At 66.8% G+C, this 24,969-nt stretch overlaps 10 protein-coding genes across 10 annotated transcripts in view; 6 read left to right on the top strand and 4 right to left on the bottom strand.

The window, feature by feature from the left end:
• Positions 1–1,314, top strand: part of EMIHUDRAFT_233298 (hypothetical protein) — a gene marked incomplete at both ends in the record, with an annotated part of 2,919 nt that extends 1,605 nt beyond the window's left edge. Inside the window, 5 exons of the mRNA XM_005782294.1 lie at positions 30–97; positions 172–304; positions 507–671; positions 811–957; positions 1,267–1,314. Coding sequence (XP_005782351.1) covers positions 30–97; positions 172–304; positions 507–671; positions 811–957; positions 1,267–1,314 — 561 coding nt within the window. The remainder of the gene's footprint in view (positions 1–29; positions 98–171; positions 305–506; positions 672–810; positions 958–1,266) is intronic.
• A 582-nt stretch (positions 1,315–1,896) lies between these two features.
• EMIHUDRAFT_113478 (hypothetical protein) lies at positions 1,897–2,904 on the top strand (the record flags this gene model as incomplete). Its single annotated transcript, XM_005782293.1, has 1 exon — positions 1,897–2,904. The coding sequence occupies one exon, from the start codon at positions 1,897–1,899 to the stop codon at positions 2,902–2,904; it is 1,008 nt and encodes a 335-aa protein (XP_005782350.1).
• A 173-nt stretch (positions 2,905–3,077) lies between these two features.
• EMIHUDRAFT_442609 (hypothetical protein) lies at positions 3,078–4,866 on the bottom strand. The gene has a single exon (XM_005782292.1). It carries the CDS (start codon positions 4,806–4,808, stop codon positions 3,306–3,308), a length of 1,503 nt encoding a protein of 500 aa, XP_005782349.1. The 5' UTR covers positions 4,809–4,866; the 3' UTR covers positions 3,078–3,305.
• A 90-nt stretch (positions 4,867–4,956) lies between these two features.
• EMIHUDRAFT_442605 (hypothetical protein) lies at positions 4,957–7,789 on the bottom strand. Its single transcript, XM_005782291.1, has one exon. It carries the CDS (start codon positions 7,781–7,783, stop codon positions 5,162–5,164), a length of 2,622 nt encoding a protein of 873 aa, XP_005782348.1. The 5' UTR covers positions 7,784–7,789; the 3' UTR covers positions 4,957–5,161.
• Positions 7,790–8,986: 1,197 nt separating this feature from the next.
• EMIHUDRAFT_233294 (hypothetical protein) lies at positions 8,987–9,520 on the top strand (the record flags this gene model as incomplete). The annotated part of the gene is made up of 2 exons (XM_005782290.1): positions 8,987–9,334; positions 9,473–9,520. The coding sequence occupies 2 exons, from the start codon at positions 8,987–8,989 to the stop codon at positions 9,518–9,520; spliced, it is 396 nt and encodes a 131-aa protein (XP_005782347.1).
• Positions 9,521–9,674: 154 nt separating this feature from the next.
• EMIHUDRAFT_468451 (hypothetical protein) lies at positions 9,675–15,132 on the top strand (the record flags this gene model as incomplete). The annotated part of the gene is made up of 9 exons (XM_005782289.1): positions 9,675–9,918; positions 10,032–10,129; positions 10,207–10,747; positions 10,916–11,028; positions 11,642–13,623; positions 14,043–14,273; positions 14,503–14,606; positions 14,691–14,808; positions 14,986–15,132. The coding sequence occupies exons 3-9, from the start codon at positions 10,701–10,703 to the stop codon at positions 15,130–15,132; spliced, it is 2,742 nt and encodes a 913-aa protein (XP_005782346.1). The 5' UTR covers positions 9,675–9,918; positions 10,032–10,129; positions 10,207–10,700.
• Positions 15,133–19,032: 3,900 nt separating this feature from the next.
• On the top strand, positions 19,033–19,907 carry EMIHUDRAFT_113474 (hypothetical protein; the record flags this gene model as incomplete). The annotated part of the gene is made up of 2 exons (XM_005782288.1): positions 19,033–19,196; positions 19,676–19,907. 2 exons carry the CDS (start codon positions 19,033–19,035, stop codon positions 19,905–19,907), a joined length of 396 nt encoding a protein of 131 aa, XP_005782345.1.
• Positions 19,908–20,421: 514 nt separating this feature from the next.
• Positions 20,422–21,228, bottom strand: EMIHUDRAFT_365595 (hypothetical protein). Its single transcript, XM_005782287.1, has one exon. The coding sequence runs from the start codon at positions 21,197–21,199 to the stop codon at positions 20,429–20,431; it is 771 nt and encodes a 256-aa protein (XP_005782344.1). The 5' UTR covers positions 21,200–21,228; the 3' UTR covers positions 20,422–20,428.
• A 416-nt stretch (positions 21,229–21,644) lies between these two features.
• EMIHUDRAFT_72721 (glycine C-acetyltransferase) lies at positions 21,645–23,624 on the top strand (the record flags this gene model as incomplete). Its single annotated transcript, XM_005782286.1, has 5 exons — positions 21,645–22,229; positions 22,294–22,368; positions 22,666–22,716; positions 23,017–23,250; positions 23,361–23,624. 5 exons carry the CDS (start codon positions 21,645–21,647, stop codon positions 23,622–23,624), a joined length of 1,209 nt encoding a protein of 402 aa, XP_005782343.1.
• A 502-nt stretch (positions 23,625–24,126) lies between these two features.
• On the bottom strand, positions 24,127–24,933 carry EMIHUDRAFT_52470 (hypothetical protein; the record flags this gene model as incomplete). The annotated part of the gene is made up of 1 exon (XM_005782285.1): positions 24,127–24,933. A coding segment is annotated over one exon (807 nt), but the record flags the coding sequence as incomplete, so codon positions are not given.
• Between the last annotated feature and the right edge of the window lie 36 nt (positions 24,934–24,969).

Raw genomic sequence — 24,969 nt, 5'->3', positions numbered from 1 at the left:
TGAGGACCCGCGGCAAGCACTGCTCGGAGGATCCCTCGAGCCGGTCTGCCTCGTGCGCCGGCACGACGACGGTTCACATCGAAGACTTTTCGGCGGGGTGGCGACGCAGCGGTGTCCCGCCGCCGCCGGCCTCGAGCCCCTCCCTGAGCCGTCTCGGACCCCTCCCCATAGGTGGCGCGGCAACGGCCTCGCCGGGCGGCTGGGCCACCGCGCCTCCTCGTCCAAAGCGATCGGCTCCCACTCCTCCGCGAGGAAGGAAGTCGTGCCGCGCTCCGCCGCGTCGCGACCTTGCATCTGCGGGCGGGTGCAGGCGTACTGCAAGTGCCCAAAGAAGGCGGGCGAGAAGAAGGCCAAGGCAGCCTCCCCCTTCGGGCCCCCCCCCCCCCCCACTCCTCCCTCTTCCACTCTCACCCGCCCCCCTCCCCGCGCCCCAGGCCGCCACACCAACCACCGGCGGGGCTCTCGTCCCAAAGACGGAGTCGCGCGTGCCGGCCGCCGCCGCGAAGGGGCAGTCGGCGGGCAAGGACAAGACCGCGCCACAGTACACGGCGGCGCCGCTCGAGACGATCCTCGTGGCGACCCTCAAGCCGTCCCGCTTCCTGCTGCCGCCGGCGGCACTGCCGTACCGCGACGAGCTCGGCAGGCTGAGCCTCGCGCTGCTGCGACACGGCGTCGCGCAGGCGCGGGAGTTCCGCCGAGACGGGGGGGGAGATCATGGGAGGTGGGCAGAGATCATGGGAGGTGGGCAGAGGTGCGCCAGACTGGATCGGGTGCCTGTACGGACCGCCGAGCCGCGCTCTGCCCGCGCAGGTGGAGGCGGGGGAGGTGGCCGCGCCGGAGGCGACGGTGGCGACGCTGCGCAAGTGGCTGAGGCACGCCGAGAAGGAGGTCGCCAAGGGAGGGCACGAGTGGACGCGCACCGAGGAGGGCGACGCGTGGGCCGGGCCCGGTGGCGAGGTGCGGGGTGTGCTCGTACACGCCGGCGGCGAGACGGACGAGGAGGGCGAGGAGGGCGAGGAGGGCGAGGAGGCGGAGGAAGAGGCAGCGGGCGCGGCGGCGGCTTCTGCGGAGGAGGCCGCCGCCGCCGCCGCCAAGACGCCAAGGGAGCCACTGCCGACCTTCTCGAGCGACGAGGCGGGCGAGGCGGCACGGCGGTGGGAGGCGGCGGTGGGGGCGGCAAAGGCGGCGCGGGCGGATGCGGATTCAGATGAGCAGGCGCAGGCAGCGGCGGCGAAACGGAAGGCGTGCGACGTGGCGCCGGCCGAGGGCAACGAGGAGCGGCCGGCGAAGCTTTCCCGCGAGGTTCTCGTGTGAGGGCGTGGCCAGGGCTTGTGCACGCTCGGGCGCACTGTCTGCAGGCAGGGTATTAGGCGCACCGCGCCTCGTGCTGAGCCACTTAAGGAGCGACGAGACTCGGTCGAGTCTTCTGACTCGCATTCGCACATCTCTAGCCGTAGAGTTGCGGGTGTGTAGTGCGCCCCATCACGAGTGAGAGAGAGAGAGAGAGAGAGCACGCGCGAAAGCCGTAAACAAGTTTGGCGAGGTGGGAAGAATCGCTCAGGATACTTTTACATTATTTTCTCTCTGCGTTGTTGAGCCAGGACTCAACATACTCGACTTGCAATCCCAAACTGTCACTCCCCTCTCTCCCCGCACTGCGCGGCCGGGGTGGGGCGCGCACGGGGGCGGCGGGTGTGCGGCGGGTGTGCGGGATGTCTGTGGGACCGAGAGAGCGATGTGCTTGTGTCCGCCTTGCGTTTGTTTTCATAACATCGAAGGCTAGCTCAATAAATAAAACGGACACCTCTACTCTAGGAGATGGGTCAAATAAAAGGAACAAGGGGACCGCCCGCCCCGCGCCCGATTCAAAAACCTTCAAAACGGCGAAACGGGGCCATGGCCGACGCTCGCGATGGCCCGTCCGTTGCGGCCAGGCTCAAACTGTGCGCGCAAGCCACAGGAGAGGCGGTGGCGCCGCAAGACGAGGCGATGATTCGCATCCTCTCGCAGCTCGCCGTGGAGCGCAACTGGTGGAGCTTCAGCGTCAACCCGACGCCCATGGGCAAGCAGTTCATTGTCCAGCCCCAGTCCCAGTGGGAGAGGGACAGGGAGCGGCAGCAGGCCAAGGAGGGCAGTACCCCACCGCAGCCTGTGCCTGCTGCCACCTCCGCCGCGGCACCGCCCGCAGCACCGCCTGCCGCCGCTGCAGCTCCGGCCGCAGCACCGCAGGCACACCCGCAGCACCAACAGGTGCAGCAACCCCAGCCCAACGAGTCGCCCGAGGGGTGGACCAGGGTTGGGAAGGGCGGCATGCCGGACAGGTTCACCATGAGGAACCCTGGCCGCAAGCCGCCGGGCAAGGCGGTCAAGCGCAAGCCTGACCGCCAGCCCGCACCCAAGGGAGGTGGACCCCCACCCCCCTCTCCCAAGGTGAACAAGAACAGGCTGAGCGCGCTGGGCGCTGGCCCTTCTGGCACCAGCGGGAGCCACGAGCGCGCACCACCGCGCTCCCCCTCCCCCTCCTCGCCGCCTGCCAAATCACCGCGGCCGTCTGTGCCTGCTTCCGAGTATGACTCCGAGTTCGACTTTTCCGACGCTGAGGCGCAGGATAGGACGGCAGGGGTCGTACACGACGCAGTTCAGCAGGCTGTGATGCAATACGGCTATGACGACGAGCTCTTCCAGGCGTGGAGGGACGGCGAGATACGGCGAAAGGACTTGCCGGAGGAGGTGGTGGCTATGGCTTTGGACCTTTGCGAGAGGTGGCGAGCGGAGCAAGAGCGGTGTAGGCGCGTCCACGCGGCGCAGCGGCTCTCCCGCGACCCCGGCCCCTCTCATAGCCGCAGCCGTAGCCGCAGCCCGAACTCTTGCCGCTCTTCCGTGTCGGGTTGTGACGAGGGGTGAGGGGACACGGATTGAAGATCCCTCACACCAAGATCGTGCAGGGCGGGGACACATGTCCCTAAATCCCATCTCGTCTCAGAGTTTGCCCGTTTTATTTATTTATTTATTCCCGCGCCCGAGTTGCTGTGTTGCTCCTAGTCCGGCGATCTTTGACTTTGTGTGTGTGCAGGGTTCTTCTTTGTACTTTTACATTGTCATAAAGATGAACGCACAATAAACTCTCCAGCGAGAACGAGAGGGCCACACTCGACTGCTGTGTGACACAGTGCGGTGTGTGAGTCTCACTTACTGCACGCTCCGCGATTCATCTTTCATGTCAGGATGTCAGCGAATATTGTACACATTATAGCAGGGTGTGGGAGCTCACGTCCTTCACTTGCCGCATGCCCACGAGGCCTGGTTCATGCGCGCCCAAAGACGCCCTGTGCCATCTGCGCGGCGCCAATGTAACCCTGCGTCGACGCGTGCCCGACGCCCGTCCAGTCGTACTTGGACAGCTTGTCGTCAAGCCGCTGCGAGGCCTGGATGCCGGCCGGGTCCGTCTTGGCCTGATCGGCCGCAGTGCTGATGATGCCGCCCAAGTCGCCGTGCGCGACGTGTCCGAGCATCGCATCGCTGTACTCATCGCCGGTGACGGGGGCGCCGCCAGCGGCGCCCCGGCCGGGCTCGTCGTCGGCGAAGCCGGTGCGGCCGGGCGCGTCATCAGCAAAGCCGACCGGAGCCGCGCCGCCGGGCCGGCTGCCAGGGCGGCGTGGACCAGACCAGCCGGCGCCGCCACCGGGCCCGCTGTGGCCCGTGCCGGGAGGCCCGCCGGGGCCGCCCCAGCCCTGGGCAGGCCCCGCGTAGCCAGGCCGGCCATACCTCTGACCGCCGTATCCCTTGGCAAGGGGGGGGCCGTAAGGCTGCGCATCAGCGTAGTTGGGCACACCGTCTCCGTCGGCGTCCGCGTTGCCCCAGCCTCCGCCTCCCCCGCCGTAGCCGCCGCCGCCGCCCTGTTGCTGCGGCGGCGCCGCGGCGCCGGCGCCGCCGACCGCGCCGCTGAGCCCGCTCAGGAGCGGGTTGACCGCCGCAACCTCTCCGACCTTGCCCGCGACGATTTGCTTGGCGGCCTCTTCGTCGCCGCTCATGTAGTTCAGCCCGGCCATCAGCAGCTGGCCATCGCCCAGCCGCTTCTCCGCCGGCGGCGTCTCCACCGGCACCGCCCTTTCAGCAAAGCCCACGTCGTCGGCAAAGCCCAAGCGAGCGCCACCCATGTTCATGGAGCTGCCGGCTGCCGCCGCCGCAGGCTCTGACGCTGCCGCGGCGCCGCCTCCGGCGTTCAGCGGCGTCGGCGCGGGCTCGCCATTGGCATCGTAGTAGGTGCTGTACGACCCGTAGGAGTTCTCGGAGCCGACGCCTTTGGCCAGCGCGAAGGCGCCGGCCGCAGCTTTGTCGCCCACGCCGACCGTTACAGGGACGTTGGTCTCGACGTTCGTCTTTGCCATGGTGAAGCCAAAGTCAAGGAACTTTTCCGGCGGCTGCTCGTACTCGTGCCACGGCTGGTCTTGGCCAGGCCGCTCATATTGCCACGGCTCGGTCTTGGCCAGCACCTCCTGAGCCGCAGGCGTCGGGTCCTCGTCGTTGGCCAAGACGGTGTTGGCAAGGAGACCCGCCGCACCAGCCGTGATGGGACCGCCGCCGGCAACGGCTCCAGCCACCGACGCGAGAATCACGGCGTTTGTGTGCCCGCCCACGAGGTCGGCCGGGTGCTCCTCCAGCCGCTTGCTGCAGCCGGCCTGGTCGCCGAAGCATTCGGCAGGAGAGAACATCCTCTTCTCGGCCGGAGGGTCGGCGGCGGCGGGCGGCACGACGGCAGCCGGCGGGACGGGGGCGCCGATCGCGAGGTGGATGACAGAAAGCAACATCGCCGGCCTTTTGCGTGTCTTGGACTCCTTGAGGATGTGAGGTGACGCCTTGCTTGGGTTGCTTTTATTTTTCTTCTTTTGTTAGTACTAGCACGCGCCGGTTCGCACCTGTGTCGAGCCTGTCTGCTGTGAGAGAGAGTACTGTTGTTTAAATTCTTTTTATGCCTCACCCGAACATACCCGACGGTGGACTGCTGACAGGGCTGATGATGAGGAGCGACACCTGGCGTCCCATGGTTTGTTTTCCGCGACACACAGGGGCCGCGACCAAGCTCAGCCGCGACGGGGTCGAAACACGGTGTGGTGTTGGCTGAACGCTGGTGCGTGTGTGTGCATCGAAACCCTGGTAGCAGCTAGGCAGCGTGCAGCCCCTTCGCAAGGAAAACACGCCCGGCCTCCCAGCCGGGCTGCCGCCGCAGTAGCTCGATGACCGCGTTTGTCCCCCAAAAGGGGTGCCCGACGACCGGCCCACGCAGCCCGTGGCCGAGCGTGGCGCACGGCACGCCGCCAACGATAGCGACGTGCTCCGAAGCAAGCACGAGGTTGAAGACAGAGCCGCAGCGGCGGGCGACACGGCGCCCAAGGATGTGCGGGAACCGCCACTTCCCGCTGCCGTCGAGCACGGGGTGCCACTCTGTCAGCTGCAGCCCGCCCGGCAGCTCCGTCAGCGTCGCGACGCCGCCATCACACGCGCTCTCGACGACGCAACGCACCGTGGCCACCCCGCCCGGCGTCCGGATCTGAGACCCTGCCACCAACCCGGCGACCGGCGTGGGCTGCTCCGAGCCGTCGCCCTCGACACAGAGAACCTCTGCCTCGGGCGCAAAGCAGCCGCCGCCGCGCATAAACTCCTCCGGCATTGAGGTGTACGCGCTGGCGCGCTGGCACTGGGCGGCCGCAGTGCGGGCGATCCGCTCGAGGTTGGAGGGCTGTGGCGGCGCGAGCCTCGCAAACGCGAGCTCCGACTCGCTCGAGAGGCTGTCGAAGAGCGCCTCGCGGCCTGAGGCGTCCCTCCCGAACAGCTGCAGGCACGCGTCTCGAAAGTTGGAGCGGCGCTCGGCGCGCAGCATCTGCGGCAGTGTCGTAAGGTAGTGGCGGCCCCACGCGCGGAACTTGGCTGGCTGGGTGGCGAGCAGCGCCTCGTCCGTGAGCGTCTCTTTGAGCGGGCCGGCGGAGAGGAGCGCCGTCGCCTCCTCGAGCAGAGTGGGCGGCACCGTCTGCCGCAGGCGCTGCGTCTCCTCGGCCTTGCGAGCTCGCGCCGCCGCCATGCGCTCGCGCTCGAGGGCGTCGCCGCCTCCGCACGCCGCGCGGCCCGCGTACTCAATCTCGCAGACGGCCACGGTGTCCTTGGCGGCCCGAACGACGCCGGTGTAGTCCGTGGTGTCGCCGTGGAGGCGGACCTGAACGCGAAAGGCGATCTTCCGCGGCTCGGGCAGCCCCTCGGACGAGTGGTACGCGTAGTTGTTGACCTCCACCTTGTACTTGCCGGCGGGGGCGACGACGCCCGCCTCCGCGTCGCCGACGTAGACGTTCTCGACCGGCTCCTTGGACTTGGGGTGAGACGCGTTCATGTCGACGTCGAGCTCTGCGGCCCCGCAGCGCGACTTCTTGTTGGAGTAGAAGACCTTCTCTCCCGAAGGCATGGTCACCCACAGGTCGAGGTCCGACTCGTCGTTCCAAACCAGGGAGAAGGTGAGGTCACCCACGCGCCCGCCCTCGCGCGCGAGACGCTGCGCCACGTCGTCGTCGAGCAGCCGGTCGACCAAGCTCAGCCGCCGCTCCTGCAGCGCCAGTGCGCACACGGCGCAGGTGCGCTCCACCTCTGCGCAGAAGCGCGCCTCCTCCTCGGCGCCGGCGGCCGGAAGGAGGCGTGCCGCGCTGCACGCCGCAACCTCCGAGCCCTCAACCGTCAGGCGGCAGGCAAGCGGCTCCGCGCCGTCTGCTCCGACGATGAGGATGTGGCGCGGCTGGTCAAAGAGCAGCGCCCCGATGGGCACGACTACCTCCTCTCCGTCGAGGAACGCCTCGCCCCAGCCCGGCACCGACGCCACGGCCGATGCCGGCGACACACGGAGGTAGGTGCTGTTGGCTGCGACGACGGCGCCAGAGTCGGTGGCGACACGGGCGGTGCTCCGCGTCGCGGCCAACAGGTTGACCATGAAGGGGGCGACCGAGCCTGGGTCGGGGATGTGCAAGAATGCGTCCGAAAAGGAGAGGAGGAGCGACGAGTCCAAATCGTTTCCCAGACCGATGGCGACGACCGCGGGTGCGGCGGCGGTGCTGCCATGGGCTGCCGCGACTGCGGCGGAGCGCTCCTGCACGAGGGCAGAGTAGCCGTCGAGGCCGCCGGGCGGGTGAGTGTTGTTGTTGGGCCGCCCGTCAGTGGCGACCGCGAGCAGCATGGCGTAGTCGCTCGGGTTGGCGGCCACCGGAGGAGGCAGCTCCTCCTCAAAGATGCGGAAGCCGCATCCGATGCCCGCGGTGAGGTTGGTCGACCCCTCCTCTTTGAGCGAGCGGATGGCAGCGAGCAGCGCCTCCTTGCCTTGCTCGGTGGCCTCGGTCCAGCCGATCACCATCCTCGCCTCAGTGGCGTAGCACGTGACCGAGACCCAATCGTCGTCGGCGAGCGAGGCCACGTAAGTGCACGTCGCGTGCTTGGCGATGTCGAGGAGGCTAAAGCCGTGGTCGATGTCGTCGCCGGTCGTGCTTTTGACGGTCGCCGATGCCTCCATCGAGTATGAGACGTCGATGACGAGGCAGTGCGCCCCGCAGGTGGCGCGGACGGGCGAGTCGAGAGACTGCGGCGGCGTGATGGTTGCCATCGTGACGCGGTCGCGCTGCGTCAGCGCTAGGCTGGCGGCCGGCGGAGCGGTCGGCGGAGCGGTCGGCGGAGCGGTCGGCGGAGCGGTCGGCGGAGCTTGGCCGTCTGCCGCTGGCGTGAAGTGGCTGGACAAGTCGAGGAGTAGGGACTGCATATTGAGTCAGCTTTGAGGATGACCGGCGGGAGGACATGTCCAGGTCCTTATCACAGGGCAGCCAAGAAGCGCAATTGGTGTATCTCGATCGCCACAAGCGTTCGGGGCGCGCCAAAAGCGCAAGCTTGTAAATGGTCTGTGGCGGAGAGGGTCAGGATGGTCACAGCAAAACCACTCCCCTTCTCCTCGAATGGACAAACACGGCCTCGGCCGGTTGGAAACCACCCTCCTGTCTTTTGCGACGCAAAATCAGGGGAGCGAATGCCGAATGTATGTACGTATGTATCGAAGGTAAAGAACAGCCAGACTTGGACTGGACTCTGGACACCATCGCGGTAGGGGTAGACGCAAGAGCAGACAGGAGATGACGGGGCGTGGAGCGACACACACACAGACAGACAGAAAGAATTTTACAACCCAACTCCCTCGCACAACACTGGGCACGGGACTGGCGCGCACTGGCACTAACACAGGTACACCACACGGGACAGGCAGAAAGAAAGAAAACGGAGGACATCGCAAGCGCTGCACTAGGCTCTAGGGGGTTGTCTCAGGGGGGGGGGGGGGAAGCAAGGCGGCCCAGATCTGCTCGTCTCAGAGGGTACCCTCTGTGCCAAAAGAGAGGCCATCTACGAGCGGCTCAGAGGGTGCCTGGGCCGACCCTCTGAAGGCCTGTGCCGCCAAGCCAGCCTCTCTCGGCGCAGCCTCTGAGGCTACGGGGACCCTCTGAGACGCCAAGGCAAGCCCCGCGAGGCCGCTCCTCAGAGGGGGGTTTCAGCGGTATTTCAAGTCTGTCGTGATCCCCAACCAACAAGCAGTGAGAACCCCCCCCCAGTTGCCATTTATTTTTCGGATACCTCAAGTTCGAGTTCACGCGGACGCCGTGGCGCCTCATGGCCAAGCTGGAGCAGGGGACGGACGTGGAGATCACTACCTCCTCCTCGGGCAGCCCTAGGGGCGGCCGCTCCAAGCACATCCTCAAGTTGACGGGCCGGCGCCGGGCCGTGCGAACGTCGGGCAGTGGCTCGACGTCGTCGAGCCGTGCTGCCTCTGCGGGCGGCCCGGGTCGGCGGGCGAGTTGGGGCGGGCGGGCGCGTGGCGGTGGGCTAACTCGACAGGCCGCTGCGCGGCGCCCTATCTCGCCACCACTGACGATCGGTGGGAGGTGCCTGGGGCCTGCGCTAGGCATACGTCGCGCATGGCATGTGCGGCGGGCTCTGCCAAGGATGGGGCTGCTGCGAGGCGCGGGGCGTGGCGCAGCCGCAGGATGGGAGCGGCGAGGCGCGAGGCGAGGGCGAGGGCGAGGGCGAGTTGAGCTCGGATGGCGACTCGGACGGGGGGGAGGAGGGCGTGGACTGGCTTGCGGGAGACCCTGCGTGGGGCTCGGCGGCTCTGGAGGACGAGTGGCGCGCCGCGTCTCTCGCGAGGCAGGCGGTAGGCGACGCGGCGTACGCCGCGGCGCATGCTGCTGGCGCTTCGCGGGCTGAGGCGTGCGACGCCGCCGTGAGGGCGGTGAGGGTGGACGAGGTTGAGGCTCAGTCCTCGTTCCTCGTGCGCGCGGGGTGGTACGGCTCCGGCCGTGATGGGGGCGGGGAGGGGGCGGGGGCGACGGCCGCACGGAACCGCCGCCGGCGGGGGGCGAGGGCGCGGGCGAAGGAGGAGGAGCCAGAGCCCGGGGAGGATTGGGAGGGGGAGGAGCGGCCGGAGGAGTACGCCGGCCTCTTTGACGACCCGTAAGGGGCCGTCGCCTGCTGTGCCATTTGTAGTGCCAGTCCGAGCCAGTCTGCTGTGAGAGGGGCTTGGATAGTAAAATTCTTCCGCCACTGGGCTGCCTAAGGTCACGCCCTGCCCTTCCCGCCGACAGCTCGACAGCGTGTACATGCCCTCATTCAACTACACGGATCGCCGCTGCCGCTGGCTGTACTTCACCGGCGACTCGAACGTCCGCAACCTGCTCGCCATCCAGCACCACGCCGCACGGAGGCAGCTGCACGAGTTCCGGACGGCGCTCGCGTCTCCTCACCACTCCGAAGAGGGCGACGGCTCCGTCTATCAGCGAGGGCGACAACGGACGAGCGGCGCGACCTGCGGCACGCGCTGGTTCGACCGCGAATACCTCTACGTCACAGTGCACGGCGTCGGACACTTCCCAGACGCCTCCGTGATACCTCCGGATAGCCGCCTCACACTCCCTCCGCGGCACCAGCGCGGAACGCGTCCATCCGACACGTCTGTGGCCCGTCGGCAGGCGCGTGCACCCGCGTGAGCTTCCGGTTCGTTCGCAGCTCGCTGCGGTTTGGCTCCGGCCGGAGGAACGGCAGCGGCGCGTCCATCTACGATGAGCTCGTGCACGGCAAGAGCGCGGACGCCGCCGTCGCACCGCTCCTCCCGGCCTCAGTCTCGGCTCTCGTCGTCGTGCGTAGGCGGGGGCTGGAGCCGACTCAGCTGCAGCGCGGCAGTCAGCCTCAGGCACGCGACGCCTCCCTGGTCGACTTGCGACAGCGAGAGCCGCTGCTGCCGTGTGTGGCAGTCGAGGGCGAGCCGCTGCGTCCCCTTCCCGCACTCCGTCGTCCGGCCTCTCCGGCTGCCTCGCGTGCCGGACGCCGTCTGGCTGTCGCACGGGCTGTGGACAGTCGGCGTCTGCGCGAGCCCGCGCCGCTTCGCGCACGAGGCCGCCCTCGCCGGCTGGCTGGCGAACCGGACCCGCGTGCTGCTCGTGACCAACTACCCGACGTCGGAGGAGCGGAGCGCGCGGCAGGCGGCGCTCGAGGAGGACGCGCGCTGCCTGCGCCGCGCCGCAAAGCAGCTGCGGCTGCCGCTGCTCGACCTGCACCGGCGCGTGGCGCGGGGCGAGCTGCCCCGCACCGCCAACTTTCACATCAACGCCGAGCGGCTCGCCGAGCTAGCGGCCACGTGGATGCCGCTCGCGGGCCTGAGCGGCGGGGTTGACCTGGTTGACCTCGTGTGAGTGTATTTTGTGATTGTGTGTGGAATACGTGACTAGAAGTGGGTCGGTATGTGGGCTAGGTGTACGACCTACGTCAGTACGTAGCTTTTAGGTCTGTGGAAGGAGTCTGTGGAAGGCGTCGTGAGGAAAAGTAAGCAATCGTGAAGATGACTTGCTGTCCACAGGTGCGGCCCATCGGCCGATCGCATCTCTGATCGACTGAGGCGGCGGCCCCCCTCTGTGCCTGTCCGCTGTCGCGCTGCGCTGCTCTGCGTGCTCCTGGTCGTCGTCGATGACGGTCCAGACCAAGTGTGACCGCCACTATGCCGACATGTTTCTTTGTGCTGCTGCTCCGTTGTTTCGCTGAAAGAAAGAAAGAAAACGGACAACCCAAGGGAGGGATGGGGAGGACGGCACGCCGCCACCACACAGGGATTTTAAGGAGAGGGGTGTGGTGCGCTAGCCGTCGCCCACCCTTGGGCGTCCGCCTCTTCCTATCTCTCTTCGCAGTCTGTTGTTTCGCTGCCGTCCTTTGCCCGGAGCACTTGGAGCACTTGGAGTGCAGTCAGTAACCTGAAGAAGGAAAACAGACACGCCAAACGAGGGATGGGACGAGGGGGTCCCCACCTGCACGAGCAGGATTTTGGAAGAACGATCAGGGGGACAGGTGGGGGTCTCCTGCTCCTGACAAGGGACACGACAGGCTCGCAGCGCGGCGCGAACAACCGGAGCCTCCTGCTGCGCGCGTCGGAACGGAACGCGCGCTGCCATGTCTCTCGCACTTCTCGCTGTCTTGGCTAGTCCGCGCGAGCACGTCAACACGATGTCGAAAAGCGACCGCAGGGTCCTGCGTGCCCTCGACACTGCCACGGGATCGACCACCACCTTCCCTCAGTACCCGGCGTGCCCAGGCGAGTGTGGGACCAATGCCTCCACCGCAATAGCCTCGTGCGGGATGCAGCTCTGCACCGCCTCGGACGGCATCCCCGCACAGCTGATCCCAACGGACAGCGGCGAGTGTGAGATCGTCTGTCTGACCGGCTCCAGCGATGGCAGCAAGCAGTGCCCTCATGTAGCCGCGGGCAAGATGTGGTTTATGAACGGAAATTCGGGGTGCCGCGTCGCCTCGGGCGACATCACCTATGTCGATATCAACACCGAGATTCAATATGCGCGCGCTCACGAGGTGATCCACCCGCTGAACGAACCTGGCGAGGCCGTCTACTATCCGTCGCCGCCGCGCACTGACTGCTACTTCTACCAAGACGCCTGCGGCCCAGAGGAGTTTTGTATGGTGCAGATGCATGAAAAGTGGGGCCCATGGGCCGCCACGCCACAAGGCCTGCCCGCCAACACGGACTGCAATGACGCACTCTTCAGCTTCACGGAGGCGGACCTCACCAATGCCGAGCCGTTGCAGGTTGAAGCGCTGGAAGAGAGCATCTTGACCGACTACTGCGGTGGCGTCGTGCCGGATTCTGGATACACGTCCAGCATGAATGCCGTCGGGCCAGGAGGCGCGGGTTCCGGAGGAGGACCCTTCCCCAGCCCATGGAAGCCCGCGCAGGGCGTTTGCGTCAAGTACCGTGACGCCCAACAATCGTGCAAGCCCTCCCTCAAGGGCAGCGGCAATTTCTATAGCGATTCGTTCATCGCGTTGGCGGACGCCACCAAGACGTCGACACCCTCGCTCGACCGCCCGCTCACTTGCGGACCGGGTCTCGTCTGCACGGGGGACGACGCGGCCCTCCCGAGCACCTGCGTGGCACGACCGCCCGAAGGCGGAGAGGGCAACGCATTCTCCGGCGGCATACAAATCGGCGCCCGCCTCGAGCAGCAGTCGTGCTCCGACAGCCATCCCTGCGCGGAGGGGCTCACCTGCACCGGTGCTGACTTCGAGGTGTTGCCGCACACGTGCGTCGAGGCACGCCCACGGGATGTTTGCTTTGCCGGTCCTTGGTGGGACTCGTCCCGCTGCCCTCGCACGAGCGTGGACGCGCCGTGCGGCGGCATCAGCGCCGCCATGGCGCACGAGGCGCTGCTCTCGGCTCTCCTTCTCGCTCCGGGCGAGGTCGTCTTCCCGGGCCGCTGCGGCTACTGGACCGGGCCGTCCGCCGGCTGGAACGAGCGGCTCGACCGCGTGCGCCGCCAGATCTACAACGTCTTTGCCGCCCTCTGGCCCGCCCCCAACCCCGCCCGCGGCCTCGCGCCCATGCCTCCTTTCGCTTCGCTGGAGGCTTCCTTCTATCTGGGCACGAGCCCAGCCAATCGCACGACTCGCGTCACGGCCGGCGAGTGCAACGACGCGTCGATGGCCGAGTTCTCCACTCCCAACGGCTTGCCAAGCGGTTGTGTGATTGAGAGTGGCGAGTGCCTGTGCGGCGGCGACGCTTGCGGCCCGGCTGGCGGTTCGACGGAGTGCGAGACTTGCCGCATCAAGGCGGCGCTCGCCAACGCCGCACAGCGGGCCTCGCGGCCGGCGCTGGTGTGGAGTCTTGTGCACTGGACCATGCATAACCTGCCGCGCACCCTCACGCGCGAGCAGGTCGAGGCATCCAAGGCGATCGCCCTCATCCTAAAGGACCTCTTCTGGTGCAACGACTGCCGCGGCTTTTTTGCCATCGGGGTGCTCGGCTCGGTGGGCTACCCGCCAGACTCGACCCGCCGCGAAGATCACGCCCGCTACTGGAACATGGGGCACAACATCGCGTCGGAGCATGTCGCGACGACGCGTGGAGGGCACCCTTGGATTTTCCAGCTGGCCAATCAGAGCGCGGGCCCCTTCACGGGTGAAACTTACCAGAACCCCTTCTTCATGCCGTATGAGACGGCGGTGCGGCAATGGACCCAGTGCGTGCCCGCCGAAGAAGGCGCGGGCTCGTCGCGCCGCAAGGTGCTCTTTGGCAGTGTGCCGCCGCCGACGCCGGCGGGCTGCCCCTGCTGATTGATCGACGTTGGCCGTATCGGCCTGAGCCTTGCACCGGAGCCTAATGCATGCACATGCCCCTCTTTCCCTCCCTCCTCGTCCACACTTCTTGGAGCACTTGGAGTGCGGTTGGCAACCTCACATTCAGACCGGGGAGGAAGCCTTTTGGAGCATTTCGCGGTGCGGGTGTGTGCGTGTCATGTGGCTACAGCAAGTAGGTAGGTAGCAAGTGACCATCGTCTGTATTATTACGAAGGCGCCTCAAAAAAGAAAAATCTGGCGCTGATCACCGACGTTTGCCTGGCAGGTTCGTCCTTCCAAAATCCTGCTCGCGCCGCTGGGTTCTTTCTTTCTTTCTGTTTAAGATTCTTCTTTCTGCCTGGCAGGTTGGCTGGCCCCCGCAGGTTGGGCGGATGAGGCACCCGGCGCCACTCATGCTTGGCTTATCTGACGGCCTTGGTCCGCCGCCGCTAGCACTCGTGCAGGGCGGCTCTCTCCGCACGTGGTCGTATCGCGACGCTGCGGTGGCGCGGGTGCAGGTCCTGCTCACGTCGGACGGCCTCCCTCTGGACGCCGACCTCGAGCTCTGGCACGGCCCGACGAACGCACCTTGCAAGGTTGGACACCCCATCCTAGACACACCACTTCACTGTCCATGGCACACACGTCGCCAACGACACACGCGGTGCACTCCTGGGCCCAGTTGTAGTAGAGCGGGTACATGTCGATCACGTAGTTCTCCTTGAGCGTCCCTCCGTCCTCCTCCGAGACGTGTGCCCTGCCACCGCCGGGCTCCTTCACATACACGCACAACCCCAAGCCCGAAATCGCCGGGCTCCTTCACAGGTGCGCGTGTATGCCGAGGACGCGCGGCTCCGCCCCTTCCGGGCGACGATCGAGACGCCGCGCGGCCCCAACTCGCTCGGCGTCCGCAACCTCGGGCCGATGGAGTACGCGTCTCCAGAGCAGACACCCTCCACAGCCCCTGCCCCTCGCCTCCCTCTGCCGCGACACCTCTCCCTCTGCGTTTGCAGGTACCCCTTCTCCGCCTGCGTCGCCGCCGCCGCCTCCGCGCCGCCCTCCTCAGACTGCATCTGCTCCGCCGTGAGCGTGCAGGGCGGCGGTGTCCGCACCTTCCCGGTCCTCGCAAGGGTGGAGAGCGTGCAGGCGGCCTGCTCAGAGAGGGAGGGGGGGCGGGAAGAGAAGGGGGCGACGGAGTTGGTGGAGAGCGTGCAGCCGCGAGGCGGGAGGGGAGAGGCGGGAGGGGCGAGGCGGCCGGAGCTTGCTCTCCGCGGCCTGTGCCACCACCGCCCTTTTCCTCCCCGGCAGGTCTTCCTCGCCACTGAGGGTCGGCCGCTCAACGCGCGGATCGAGCTGCTGCAGGGCCCGAACGACAACAAGCAGGTGGTCGAGCTGTACACGGAGGCAGTGGCTCGCCCAAGCATCCCCTCCGCCCGCCGAGATGGCCCGAGGTGACCCGGGCCCCCTGGAGACTAGGACGGCCTCGAGCGGCCCTTCTTCTGCCTGCTGCAGACACCCGGCGAGGGCAGCGTCGTCAGCGTCATCAACACTGCGTCCGAGGAGGCGCTCCATCGAAAAACACACACCTCGCCGACACCTCGCCGACACCTCCCCGACACCTCGCCGACACCTCGCCGACACCTCGCCGACACCTTGAATGCCGTGGGGCTCCTGCCCGTGTCCCGGGCGTGGAGATGCGAGGGTCGCCCCCCCCTTGCCCCACCTTCACACCTTCACACCTTCACACCCCCCCCCCCCCCGGGCCCCAGTTCCCGATGACGGCTGGCGTCGCTCCTCACGCGATGCAGACAGCCGCCACCTCCGGCGCTGCCCTCGCGGCGGCGCACGTCCTCCTCGACGGCGGAGGCCCTCCGAGCCCAGATGACGCTGGACACAGTCCCCATCTTCCGGCTAGAGAGGAGTAGAGAAGAAGAGAGGGAGACACAGATCCCCGTCTAGAGAGGAGTAGAGAAGAAGAGAGGGAGACACAGATCCCCGTCTTGCGGCTAGCACTCGAGAGACACGCAGCCGGCTGCGCTCCACCGCATCCCTCACTCGTCGCTCTCAGTCCCCGCGGCGCTCCGAGTACACCGCAGGCGACTGTACTCCCGCCCTCACCGCCCTGTCATCACGCACTCAGGCCTCCGAGGAGGTGGCCTTCCAGCTGGCCGGGCGGGCCGGGCGGCGCAGGCGGCGCAGGCGGACGTGGTGCTTGGGGGGGGGGGCTTGCGGGTGCCGGTGGCGGCCCCGAGACACTTCCGCGCCGCTGCCGTGCGGGATATGGGGCTCTGGCCGACGTCACTTCCGCCGTCGGCGAGTGCGTGGGCGAGCGCGGGCGGCAAGAGACGCGGCAGGGGAGGAGTGACTCAGGCACCGGCGGAGAGGGCGGAGGCGACGTGGTGGGTGAAGGGTGCGAGCGAGATGGGGAGGGCGGAGAAGGAGAGAGCCGAGAGGACAGATCTGGCGCCGAATCCGCAGCCAGATGCTGCGGCGCAGGCTGCCTCAACAACAGCGGCGGCGGAGGAGACGGCGCGTCGGCTGGAGGGGGCGCTGCCCTTCAAGGTGCCTGCCTTGGACATTCCCTCCTTGTCCCACCGGGAGCGGGAGGGAGTCGGAGAGCCATCGAGGCCGAGCTATCGCATCGATGGGCAGCATCCCTGTTAGAGCTGTCCGGCGACGACACATCGAGAGTGTGGTACATGGTAAAATACGAAACTCAGCATCAATTTTTCTAATAGAGCCCCCTCCTCCAGTGTGGGATTTCGCGCAATCGTGGGAGGGGGGGAGTAACCCTATCATAAAGCTGTCATTCACACCTTGCACTTTGAAAAAAGAAATGTCCGAGCTTGGGTCGAAGATCCGGAGGGTTTATCAGAGCATCACCCAGATCCTCTGGAAGGCGGCGAACGTACCGTGCAGAACAAGCTGACGCGGGCCCAGTACCTCGATGAGGTGACTTGGACCACCAAGAATTTGGCTAGGGCTGCAGAAGCAGCGTATCTCAGTCGTTCTTCACACGGCCATCGCAGAGCAGATTGTGAATGAGCTTGCCTGCGGCGAGCGAGCGAGGGCGGTCGAGTGCACGGAGCTAAGTAAGTGCCTCGCCGTCCGCGCAGGCAGGAGTCGCTCAGGCGGCTCCCGTGGTGTACCTGTGTTAGTGCCAGTGCGCGCCAGTCCCGTGCCCAGTGTCGTGCGAGGGAGTTTTGTTGTAAAATTCTAGAGAAGGTGCTCTGAGCCCCCCCCCCCCCCCCCTTCCTTTGCGCCCCCCGCCTCAAGCGCCCTACCCCCCCCCCCCCTCCCTTCCTCCCTGCCCCGCCCCCCCGCCTTTCCTCTTCTCCCCTTCCGGCCCAGCTCCACTCATCCCTCTCTCGCCATCTCCTGCAGGTGCAGGGGAGATACGAAACGAAAATTGATGGGCTTGCCCATCCCGGAGTGGTTCGACCCCACATAAATCCGAGACGGTGACGGGAAGCGTCGAGTGATCTCAGGCCCAGTGAGGCAGTGCACAGGCTAACCCGGATCCTGCTGAACAAGCTCCTCTTGTAGCTCGATCGGTCACACCGCCATCACCGTCGGGGAGAGGGGGGACGACACTGCTTCGGCAGCGTGCACCTCGATCGATCCTGTATGTACCGTGTTTGTTATGACCCCCCCAATGAGCACCCCGGTGAGGGAGGGCGAGACGATCGAGGGGTCCCGTACCATGCGGAATCGACCCTATCCAGTGCTCAAGTGCTCAAGAAGGTGCTTCGACAGGTGCCTACGTGTCACGGCGCTGCGCGCCGCAATTGAACGACGCCATGATCGTGCGGCCGAGTTCATCGCACACCTGCGTGCGCTGCCGGCCATGCCGTGGCTTGTGCACGCGTGCTGGCGCGACGCACATGTCCTCAATTCCTCGGCGCACGCGAAGCTCATCGCCAACGGCCTGGGCCGCCTCGCCGCCCCGAGCTGGCGCGTGCGTGTCTGGGACGATGCGGAGATCACGACGACTTGCGCAGCAGCCCACTCGTCTCGCCCGCGGATTTTGCGCTGCTGCAGGACGCGCACATCGTCGAGCAGTCCGATCTGTTCAGGCTGCTAATCAGTGTATGAACGCGGCGGCCTGTATGTCGACCTCGACCGCCTCGCCAACCAGCGGCTCACCACGCTGATCGACGTGAACGTGAGCCGTCTGATCCTCCCGCTGTACCGACTGAGCGACTTTGCTCAAGACCTCGTCGGTGGCGCGCCAGGCAGTTTGCTACACAGGCACGCCATCCAGCTCAACCTGCAGCGGCGGCAAGAGTTGCGCTCCCGCCGCCGAACTGACGGCGCGCTCCCACCGGGGCAGCATTACAGGTCGCGTCCGCTCCAAATTCGACCGTGCCGCCGCGCTCAGGCATAAGTCATACCTTAAGGCAGTCAGAAGTTTATGTGTACCGGTCAGGACAGTACTCGCGACAGTAGCCGACTCTCGAGCCGCATTCGAGCCCATGAACGAACAACATGAAGGAACGGCCCAACGAGCACGAGCACGCCTCGCACCGGTGCGGTGGTGCCGGGCGGCTCTAGGGGGTCAGGCTGCTGCATATGTGGCACCACCCGAAGCCCGTTTTGCTGCCCTGGCATCACCCGGAGGGGGGATTGAACATGGTACTCACGTGTCACGACACACGAGAGCTCGTACGAGATAACGAGTCCCCACTGCCAGGCCCTCTCAGCACGACTCACCTCAGTCCTCAGTGTACCGACACTGATCGCGTGATCCCGTGTGGCGGTGACATGCATGGGTGGGCGGTGTCCGGTGATTCACACTCCGGAGCACTTGGAGTGCGGTCATTAACCTCACGCCCAGGACCGGGGAGCTAAGAAGCGCACCCAGTTGGCCAGACGCTCGGCATCGGGTTGCGGGCTAGAGAGCCCTAGCCCTGGGGGGTGCGCGGTCGCAGGGCCATAACGCGGGTCTCCGACCGAGGGTTGGTTGGTCTGCGCTTTGGGTTTCCCCTAGCTGCGGAGCGCCCCCTCTACTCGGAGCTAGTAACACAAGAATACTCTCCGAGGGTTGGTCTGCGCTTTGGGTTTCCCCTAGCAGCGGAACGCCCCCTCTATCTACTCGGGCTAGTGTGGACACGACACTGCTAGTGAGTGATTGATAGGACACACGCGTGGTCTTGCTTTTAAACTAAAAACAGCACAAAAACGCGACCACAGTTCCCGGGCGTAATCCAAATCACGAGTATTACAATTTGCCAACGACATACGTAAAACAATCGGCATCTTTGAAACTCGGAAAACGCCTCCGGCCGAGCTCAATCGACTTCTCTAGCTTCGGTCTTTCGCTTTTGGTCGCACCCAGACCAAAACTAACTCCACATGGTGAGGCAGATCATGCTGATCCCGGCGGGCCGGAGGGACAGTCAAACTGGGTTCAAGAACGTGTCCTACAATCCCCACAAGAACAAGTATCAGGTCAAGGTCAAGGTCGGCACCAAACAGTACTCGCTCGGCCTCTTCAGCACCGCCGAGGAGGCGCAGCCGTGAGCCCAAGCCAGTCCCTCAGGTTGCCCACGAGGCGGCACCCATCCTTGATCGGCCTTGGCCAACAGGCAGCCCTCACCTACGCCTGCTCTGAGTACGGCCGCGCCGACACCGCCAAGCTGATGATGCCGCATCTTCCTGTGCTCACTCCTGGCCAGGCAATCCAGCAGGCGGCAATGGAAGGCCTATTCCTGATTCGGGACCGGTGCACTTCGCCAGCCCACCGCCCCTGCTCGCCCCGAGGAATGCCTGCCGCCACCGCCGCGCCCTCGCCAAATACGCCGCCACTTTTTCCTGCGTGACTCACTATCACTCCCTCGCCAGTCCCTCGCTTTGTGCCCACGCCCAGATCCACTGAGACCGGTTACAAGGCGGTCTACCCCCATGGCCGCCACAAGTTTCAGATACGAATCCAGGCGTGGAGCACTGCACTAAGACGCCACACAGCAGCTCACACCCCGAGATGGGCTGGGCTCAGGACCAACCGCCGCCACACACGCCAGGTGTGCAACAGGGGCGAGCTAAGGTACATCCCCCTCGGCACCTTCTATTCGGCCGAGTCGGCGGCTCTCGCCTACGCTCGCTCAGAGTACGGCCGCGCCGACGCCACCAGCATCATGCAGGCAGCGCAGCAGCAGCAGCAGCAGCAGCAGCAGCACGCAGCAGCAGCAGCAGCAGCAGCACGCAGCCTCTGGCCTCTGCCTAGCTAGCTGCGACTTGCGTGGTTCGTGGAGCTGGAGTGCGGACTGTGGTGTGTGTGCTCTGCCGCGTGTGTGGGGAGGAGGGAGGCCGCACTGCGGCTTCCGGCGCGGGTTAATTCCGTGCGCCCGTGGGCGTGGCCGTGCACGCAGCACGCACACGTGAGTTGTTTCCCCGCTTACGCCGCGCGGTAGATCAGCCTCATCAAAACGGAGAGACGCAGCCTGTGGTATTTTCTGATCTTATAAACGACCGCAAGGTACGTGTGCATCACAGGCCTCTAGCCGCGCGGGGGGGCGCCAGCCAGCAGCCGCTCCCCAGAGAGCCTAGGGCCTAGCCCGGCCAGCCTGGCGCCAGCGCTGTGCGCGACAGTGGAAGGTCGTGGGGCCATGCGAGTCAGTACACCTCTGATGACGCTTGAGCGTTGAGGATGCTTGGGTCCATATTGGCATATAGTCAGTACAACTCTGAAGAGGCAATATAATCAATATAAAACCAAATGCGCAGAGCAGGATCCAGCCTCTTGCGTCTGTTACCACTGTCGTCCGTCGCCTAGCCCAAACTGTTGTCCAAACAGCGAGCCTAGCTCCGAGGAGGAGGGGCCCGCCGCGCTGCCGCCGCCGGGCGAGGCGCTGCCCGACAGCCTCCGCTCCGCCTTCCACCGCACGCTCGACGAGGTCGACTCGCCTGCGAGCCGCTGCAGCAGCCGGCGTGCCTCGGCGCCGCGATTCGCGTCCGCCTCAAGCACGTCTGCAAGGAAGAGGTGGAACTCGCCCCCCGACTCGGAGGAGAGGGAGACGTAGCCGGAGACCGCCGCCAGCTCCTTCTCCGCCCGCCGAGGCAGCCCCGCGTCGAGCCACCGCCTCGCGTCTCGCACTGCGGTCGCTATCTCCGCCGCGTGCTCCACCTCCGCCGCCCCGCTCTTCTTGCGCCGCATCGCCTCGAGCTTTGCGTCCGCAAGCCGGCGCGTCTCCGCCGACGACTCCTTGCTGAAGGACGAGCGTGACGTCGCCGCCGGCGGCGGCGCCACGTCTGAAGCACCCAGCGCTTTCAGCTTCCCGTCGAGCCTCGCTTGCAAGGCGTCGAGCGAGCTCATCGCGTCGGAGGCGGCGCTGAGTTCGACGCCCTCTCCTGCCTCTGTCGCCCGGAGCGCGCCCTCCGCAAAGCCGTCCTCGCCGCCGCCGATCTCCATCCGGCAGCGGCGGCCGGCCCACTCTGAGGCCCGCGCCGCTTGGCAGCCGGTTTTACCCAGACTCGTAAACTGGTCAAGGAGGATGGCGGCGAGGAAGCCGATGTGGAGCATGTGCAGATGCTACACTGTCTTCGCCTCCACCGCGAACGCAAGAGAGTTTACAACGCGCCCTCGCAAGAAGCAGGCCGCTAAACAAGAACCCAAGCCCGTTTTCGCAAGACAAGCGGCGACCCCCAGACAGCGATTGTGGGGACTACATGATCCTTACGTGAGGGGTGGAGGGGCGGCCCCCCGCGGAGCTAGGCGGCGTGGGCCCGTGGGCGCCCCCCACTCACTCTCTCACGTTACAGGGAACAAGAGAAAGTGGATACACAAGAACGAAAAACGGTTTGCTCCGCCGCCGGAAGAAACACGGCCACGTGAGCTCATCTGCTCCCGCCGCTGGCACACCCAAATATATATGCGGCGAGGCACCCGCGCCGCTCAGACGCTGCGAGCTGCCGCGCAGCCGGCAGCGGCTCGCCCACTGCCTTCGCTGCCGCTGCCTTCGCCGCCGATGCCTTCGCCGCCGCCCGCCGCCGAGCCGTCGTGGGCAGCGTGGGTCGACGGCACCGTCTCCGCACTCGCTGAGCAACGGCTGCTCCGCTCTCTGAGGCCGCTGACGCCCGATCCTGGTTGCTCACGCCGCGTGGTCCTCTCGGCGCCGTCGCCGCAGCGGCTGACCGTCTTTGCAGACAACGACTACCTCGGCCTGAGCTCGCACCCCGAAGTGCGCGCCGCCGCAGCCGCGGCGGCGGCGGAGCACGGCTGCGGGCCGCGCTCGTCGGCGCTGGTGTGCGGTCACACCGAGTGGCACGAGTCGCTCGCTCGCCGGCTCGCGCGGCTCAAGCACGCGGACGCGTGCGAGCTCTTCCCGACGGGCTTTGCAGCCAACGCCGCCGTGCTCGGTGCGCTGGCGACCTCGCCCGGCTGCGCCATCTTCTCCGACGCCCTGAACCACGCCTCCATTGTCGACGGAGCGAGGCTCGCCGCCAAGGGCGCCGGCGCTGCGCTGCACATCTACCGCCACAACGACCTCGCCCACCTCGAGCGGCTTCTCTCGGCGAGCGCCGCGCCGCGCAAGCTTATCGTCTCAGACTCGGTCTGCTCCACCGGCGGTGCTCTCGCTTTGCAGGCCACCTCTTCACGCAGAGGCGTGTGAACAGGTCTTCTCGATGGACGGCGACGCGGCCGACGCCGCGGGGCTGGCGGCGCTGCGCGACAGGCACGGCGCGCTGCTCGTCCTCGACGAGGCCCAGATGCGGCCCGAGATGCGGCCCGAGATGCGGCCCGAGATGCGGCCCGAGATGCGGCCCGAGATGCGGCCCGAGATGCGGCCCGAGATGCGGCCCGAGATGCGGCCCGAGATGCGGCCCGAGATGCGGCCCGAGATGCGGCCCGAGATGCGGCCCGAGATGCGGCCCGAGATGCGGCCCGAGATGCGGCCCGAGATGCGGCCGAGATGCGGCCGAGATGCGGCCGAGATGCACACCGAGATACCCGAGACGTAGCGGAACCGTCTCCGAGCCTCCCCTGAGCCTCCCCCGCAGGCGCACGCCACTCTCGTGTACGGCGAGGGCGGCGGAGGAGTCGCCGAGCAGGCGCTAACCCTAACCCTAACCCTAACCCTAACCCTAACCCTAACGGCGAGGGCGGCGGAGGAGTCGCCGAGCAGGCGGCGCTTGGCTCAAGAGAGGGTTAGGGTTAGGGTTAGGGTTAGGGTTAGGGTTAGGAGTCGCCGAGCAGGCGGCGCTTGGCTCAAGAGAGGGTACACCGAGAGGCAGCCGCTTCCAGCGGCTCGCTCAGCCTTCGTCGCGCGCTCCTTCTAGGCCGGGGTCGCCGACCGCGTCGACGTCTCAGTCGGCACCCTCTCGAAGGCGTCTCCGTAGCGACGAGTCCACGCTCGGCCGATGACCCTCGCAGTGGTGACCTGTCGGCTCCTCTCAAAGGCGTTTGGAGCGCACGGCGGCTTCGTCGCGTGCTCCTCGCCGCTGCATCAGCTCCTCCTCTCGCGCGGCCGAGCAGGCATCTACTCCACCGCACTGCCGCTGCCGGCGGTGGCGGCGGCGGACGCCGCTCTCGCCCTCGCCACACCGCAGCGGCGCGCGCAGCTCTGGGCGCGCGTATGCGCCTTCGAGGCGGCCATCGGCAGCGCGCCTCGCCAGGCCTGCGGCGCCGCGCGAGGCCCGCTGAAGGTTGCCGTGTTGTCGATTTGCGGCTGTTTTTTGGTCAGGCGTGCGGCTGGCGCAGCCCGATCGTGCCGATCGAGGTGGGGAGCGAGGCGGCGGCGCTCGAGGCGGCGGCGAGGCTGCAGCGGTCCGGTTTCTTCGTGCCCGCCATCCGCCCGCCCACCGTGCCCGAGGGGACGTCCCGCTTGAGGGTGGTCGTCACGGCCGGCCACGAGGAGGAGGAGGTGGCGGAGCTCGCTCGCGCGCTGAGCGAGTCGGGCGTGCTGCGGCTGCGGGACGCGCACGCGCGCGGGGAGGGGGAGTACTAAGAAGGGCCCGGTCCAGGTCGACCCGCGGTCCCGGAGAGGGGCCGGGCCGTGGGCGCCCGCCCCCCAGAAAATGATGCATGCGATTTACGGCCAGTACTCCGCAGAGTTCTTGGTGAAGGAAGTATAATCAGTATATTGTGAAGCCGGGGGGGGGGGGGGGGACATGACACATGTGCGGATGTCTCGCGGAAACGAAAATCGACATTCAGCCTGGGCCGGAGCCGACGCCGGACGATCCCGCCGCAGCGCCGTGCCCAAAGTCGCCCTCAAACTCCTCGCGGTCGCGCTTGCGCGCCGCGCCGTCCGGGCCGTAAGAGCCGAGCCTGATCTGGGCCCGCTCTAGCCAGCCAAGAAGGCCAGCCTTGTGCTCGAGAGCGAAGCGCTTGTAGGCCAGAGCCCCGTCCACCGCCTCGTACCAGCCTCCGCAGCGCATCGTTGCGGGCGGGAGGCGGAGGACGGTGGTCTCAGATTCGAAAGCCTCGTCGCCGATCGTGGCTGTGTCTGGCACGGTGACGCGGGAGAGGGAGGAGCAGAGGGCGAAGGCGAGGCTGCCGATGGAGGTGAGGCCAGCGGGGAAGGTGACGCGGGCGAGGGAGGAGCAGTTCCAGAAGGCGCTGTCGATGGAGGTGAGGCTGGCGGGGAAGGCGACGTAGGCAAGAGAGGTGCAGCCAGAGAAGGCGCCGTTGCCGATGGAGGTGAGGGCGGCGGGGAGGTGGATGGAGGTGAGGGCGGAGCAGCTGTCGAAGGCATTGTGGCCAATGGAGGTGAGGCCGGCGGGGAGAATGACGCGGGCGAGGGAGGAGCAGCGGGCGAAAGCGTTGCCGCCGATGGTGGTGAGGGTGGCGGGGAAGGTGACGCGAGCGAGGGAGGAGCAGCGGTAGAAGGCGTCATCGCCGATGGAGACGAGGCTGGCAGGGAAGGCAACGGATGCAAGAGAGGTGCCAGAGAAGGCGCCGTTGCCGATGGAGGTGAGGCCGACGGGGAGGCTGATGGCGGCGAGGGAGGAGCAGCACTCGAAGGCGTAGTCGCCAATGGAGGTGAGGCCAGCGGGGAGGGTGACGCTGGTGAGGGCGGAGCAGTAGTAGAAGGCTTGCATGCCGATGGAGGTGAGGGTGGCGGGGAGGTCGATGTAGACGAGAGAGGAGCAGCATTCGAAGGCCCGGTTGCCGATGGAGGTGAGGGTGGCAGAGAAGGTGATGGAGGAGAGGGCGGAGCAGCTGCCGAAGGCGCCGTCGCCGATGGAGGTGAGGGTGGCAGGGAGGTCGATGGAGACGAGCGAGGAGCAGCCGTAGAAGGCGCCCACGCCGATGGAGACGAGGCTGCTCGCTCGGGCAGGCGACCGAGA

This window comes from Emiliania huxleyi (genome assembly GCF_000372725.1).
Source record: "Emiliania huxleyi CCMP1516 chromosome Unknown EMIHUscaffold_190, whole genome shotgun sequence".
In the NCBI taxonomy this organism is placed as follows: Eukaryota; Haptophyta; order Isochrysidales; family Noelaerhabdaceae; genus Emiliania; species Emiliania huxleyi.
Note: the sequence above shows the minus strand (reverse complement) of the source record. Positions and strands in the feature narration are given on the sequence as shown.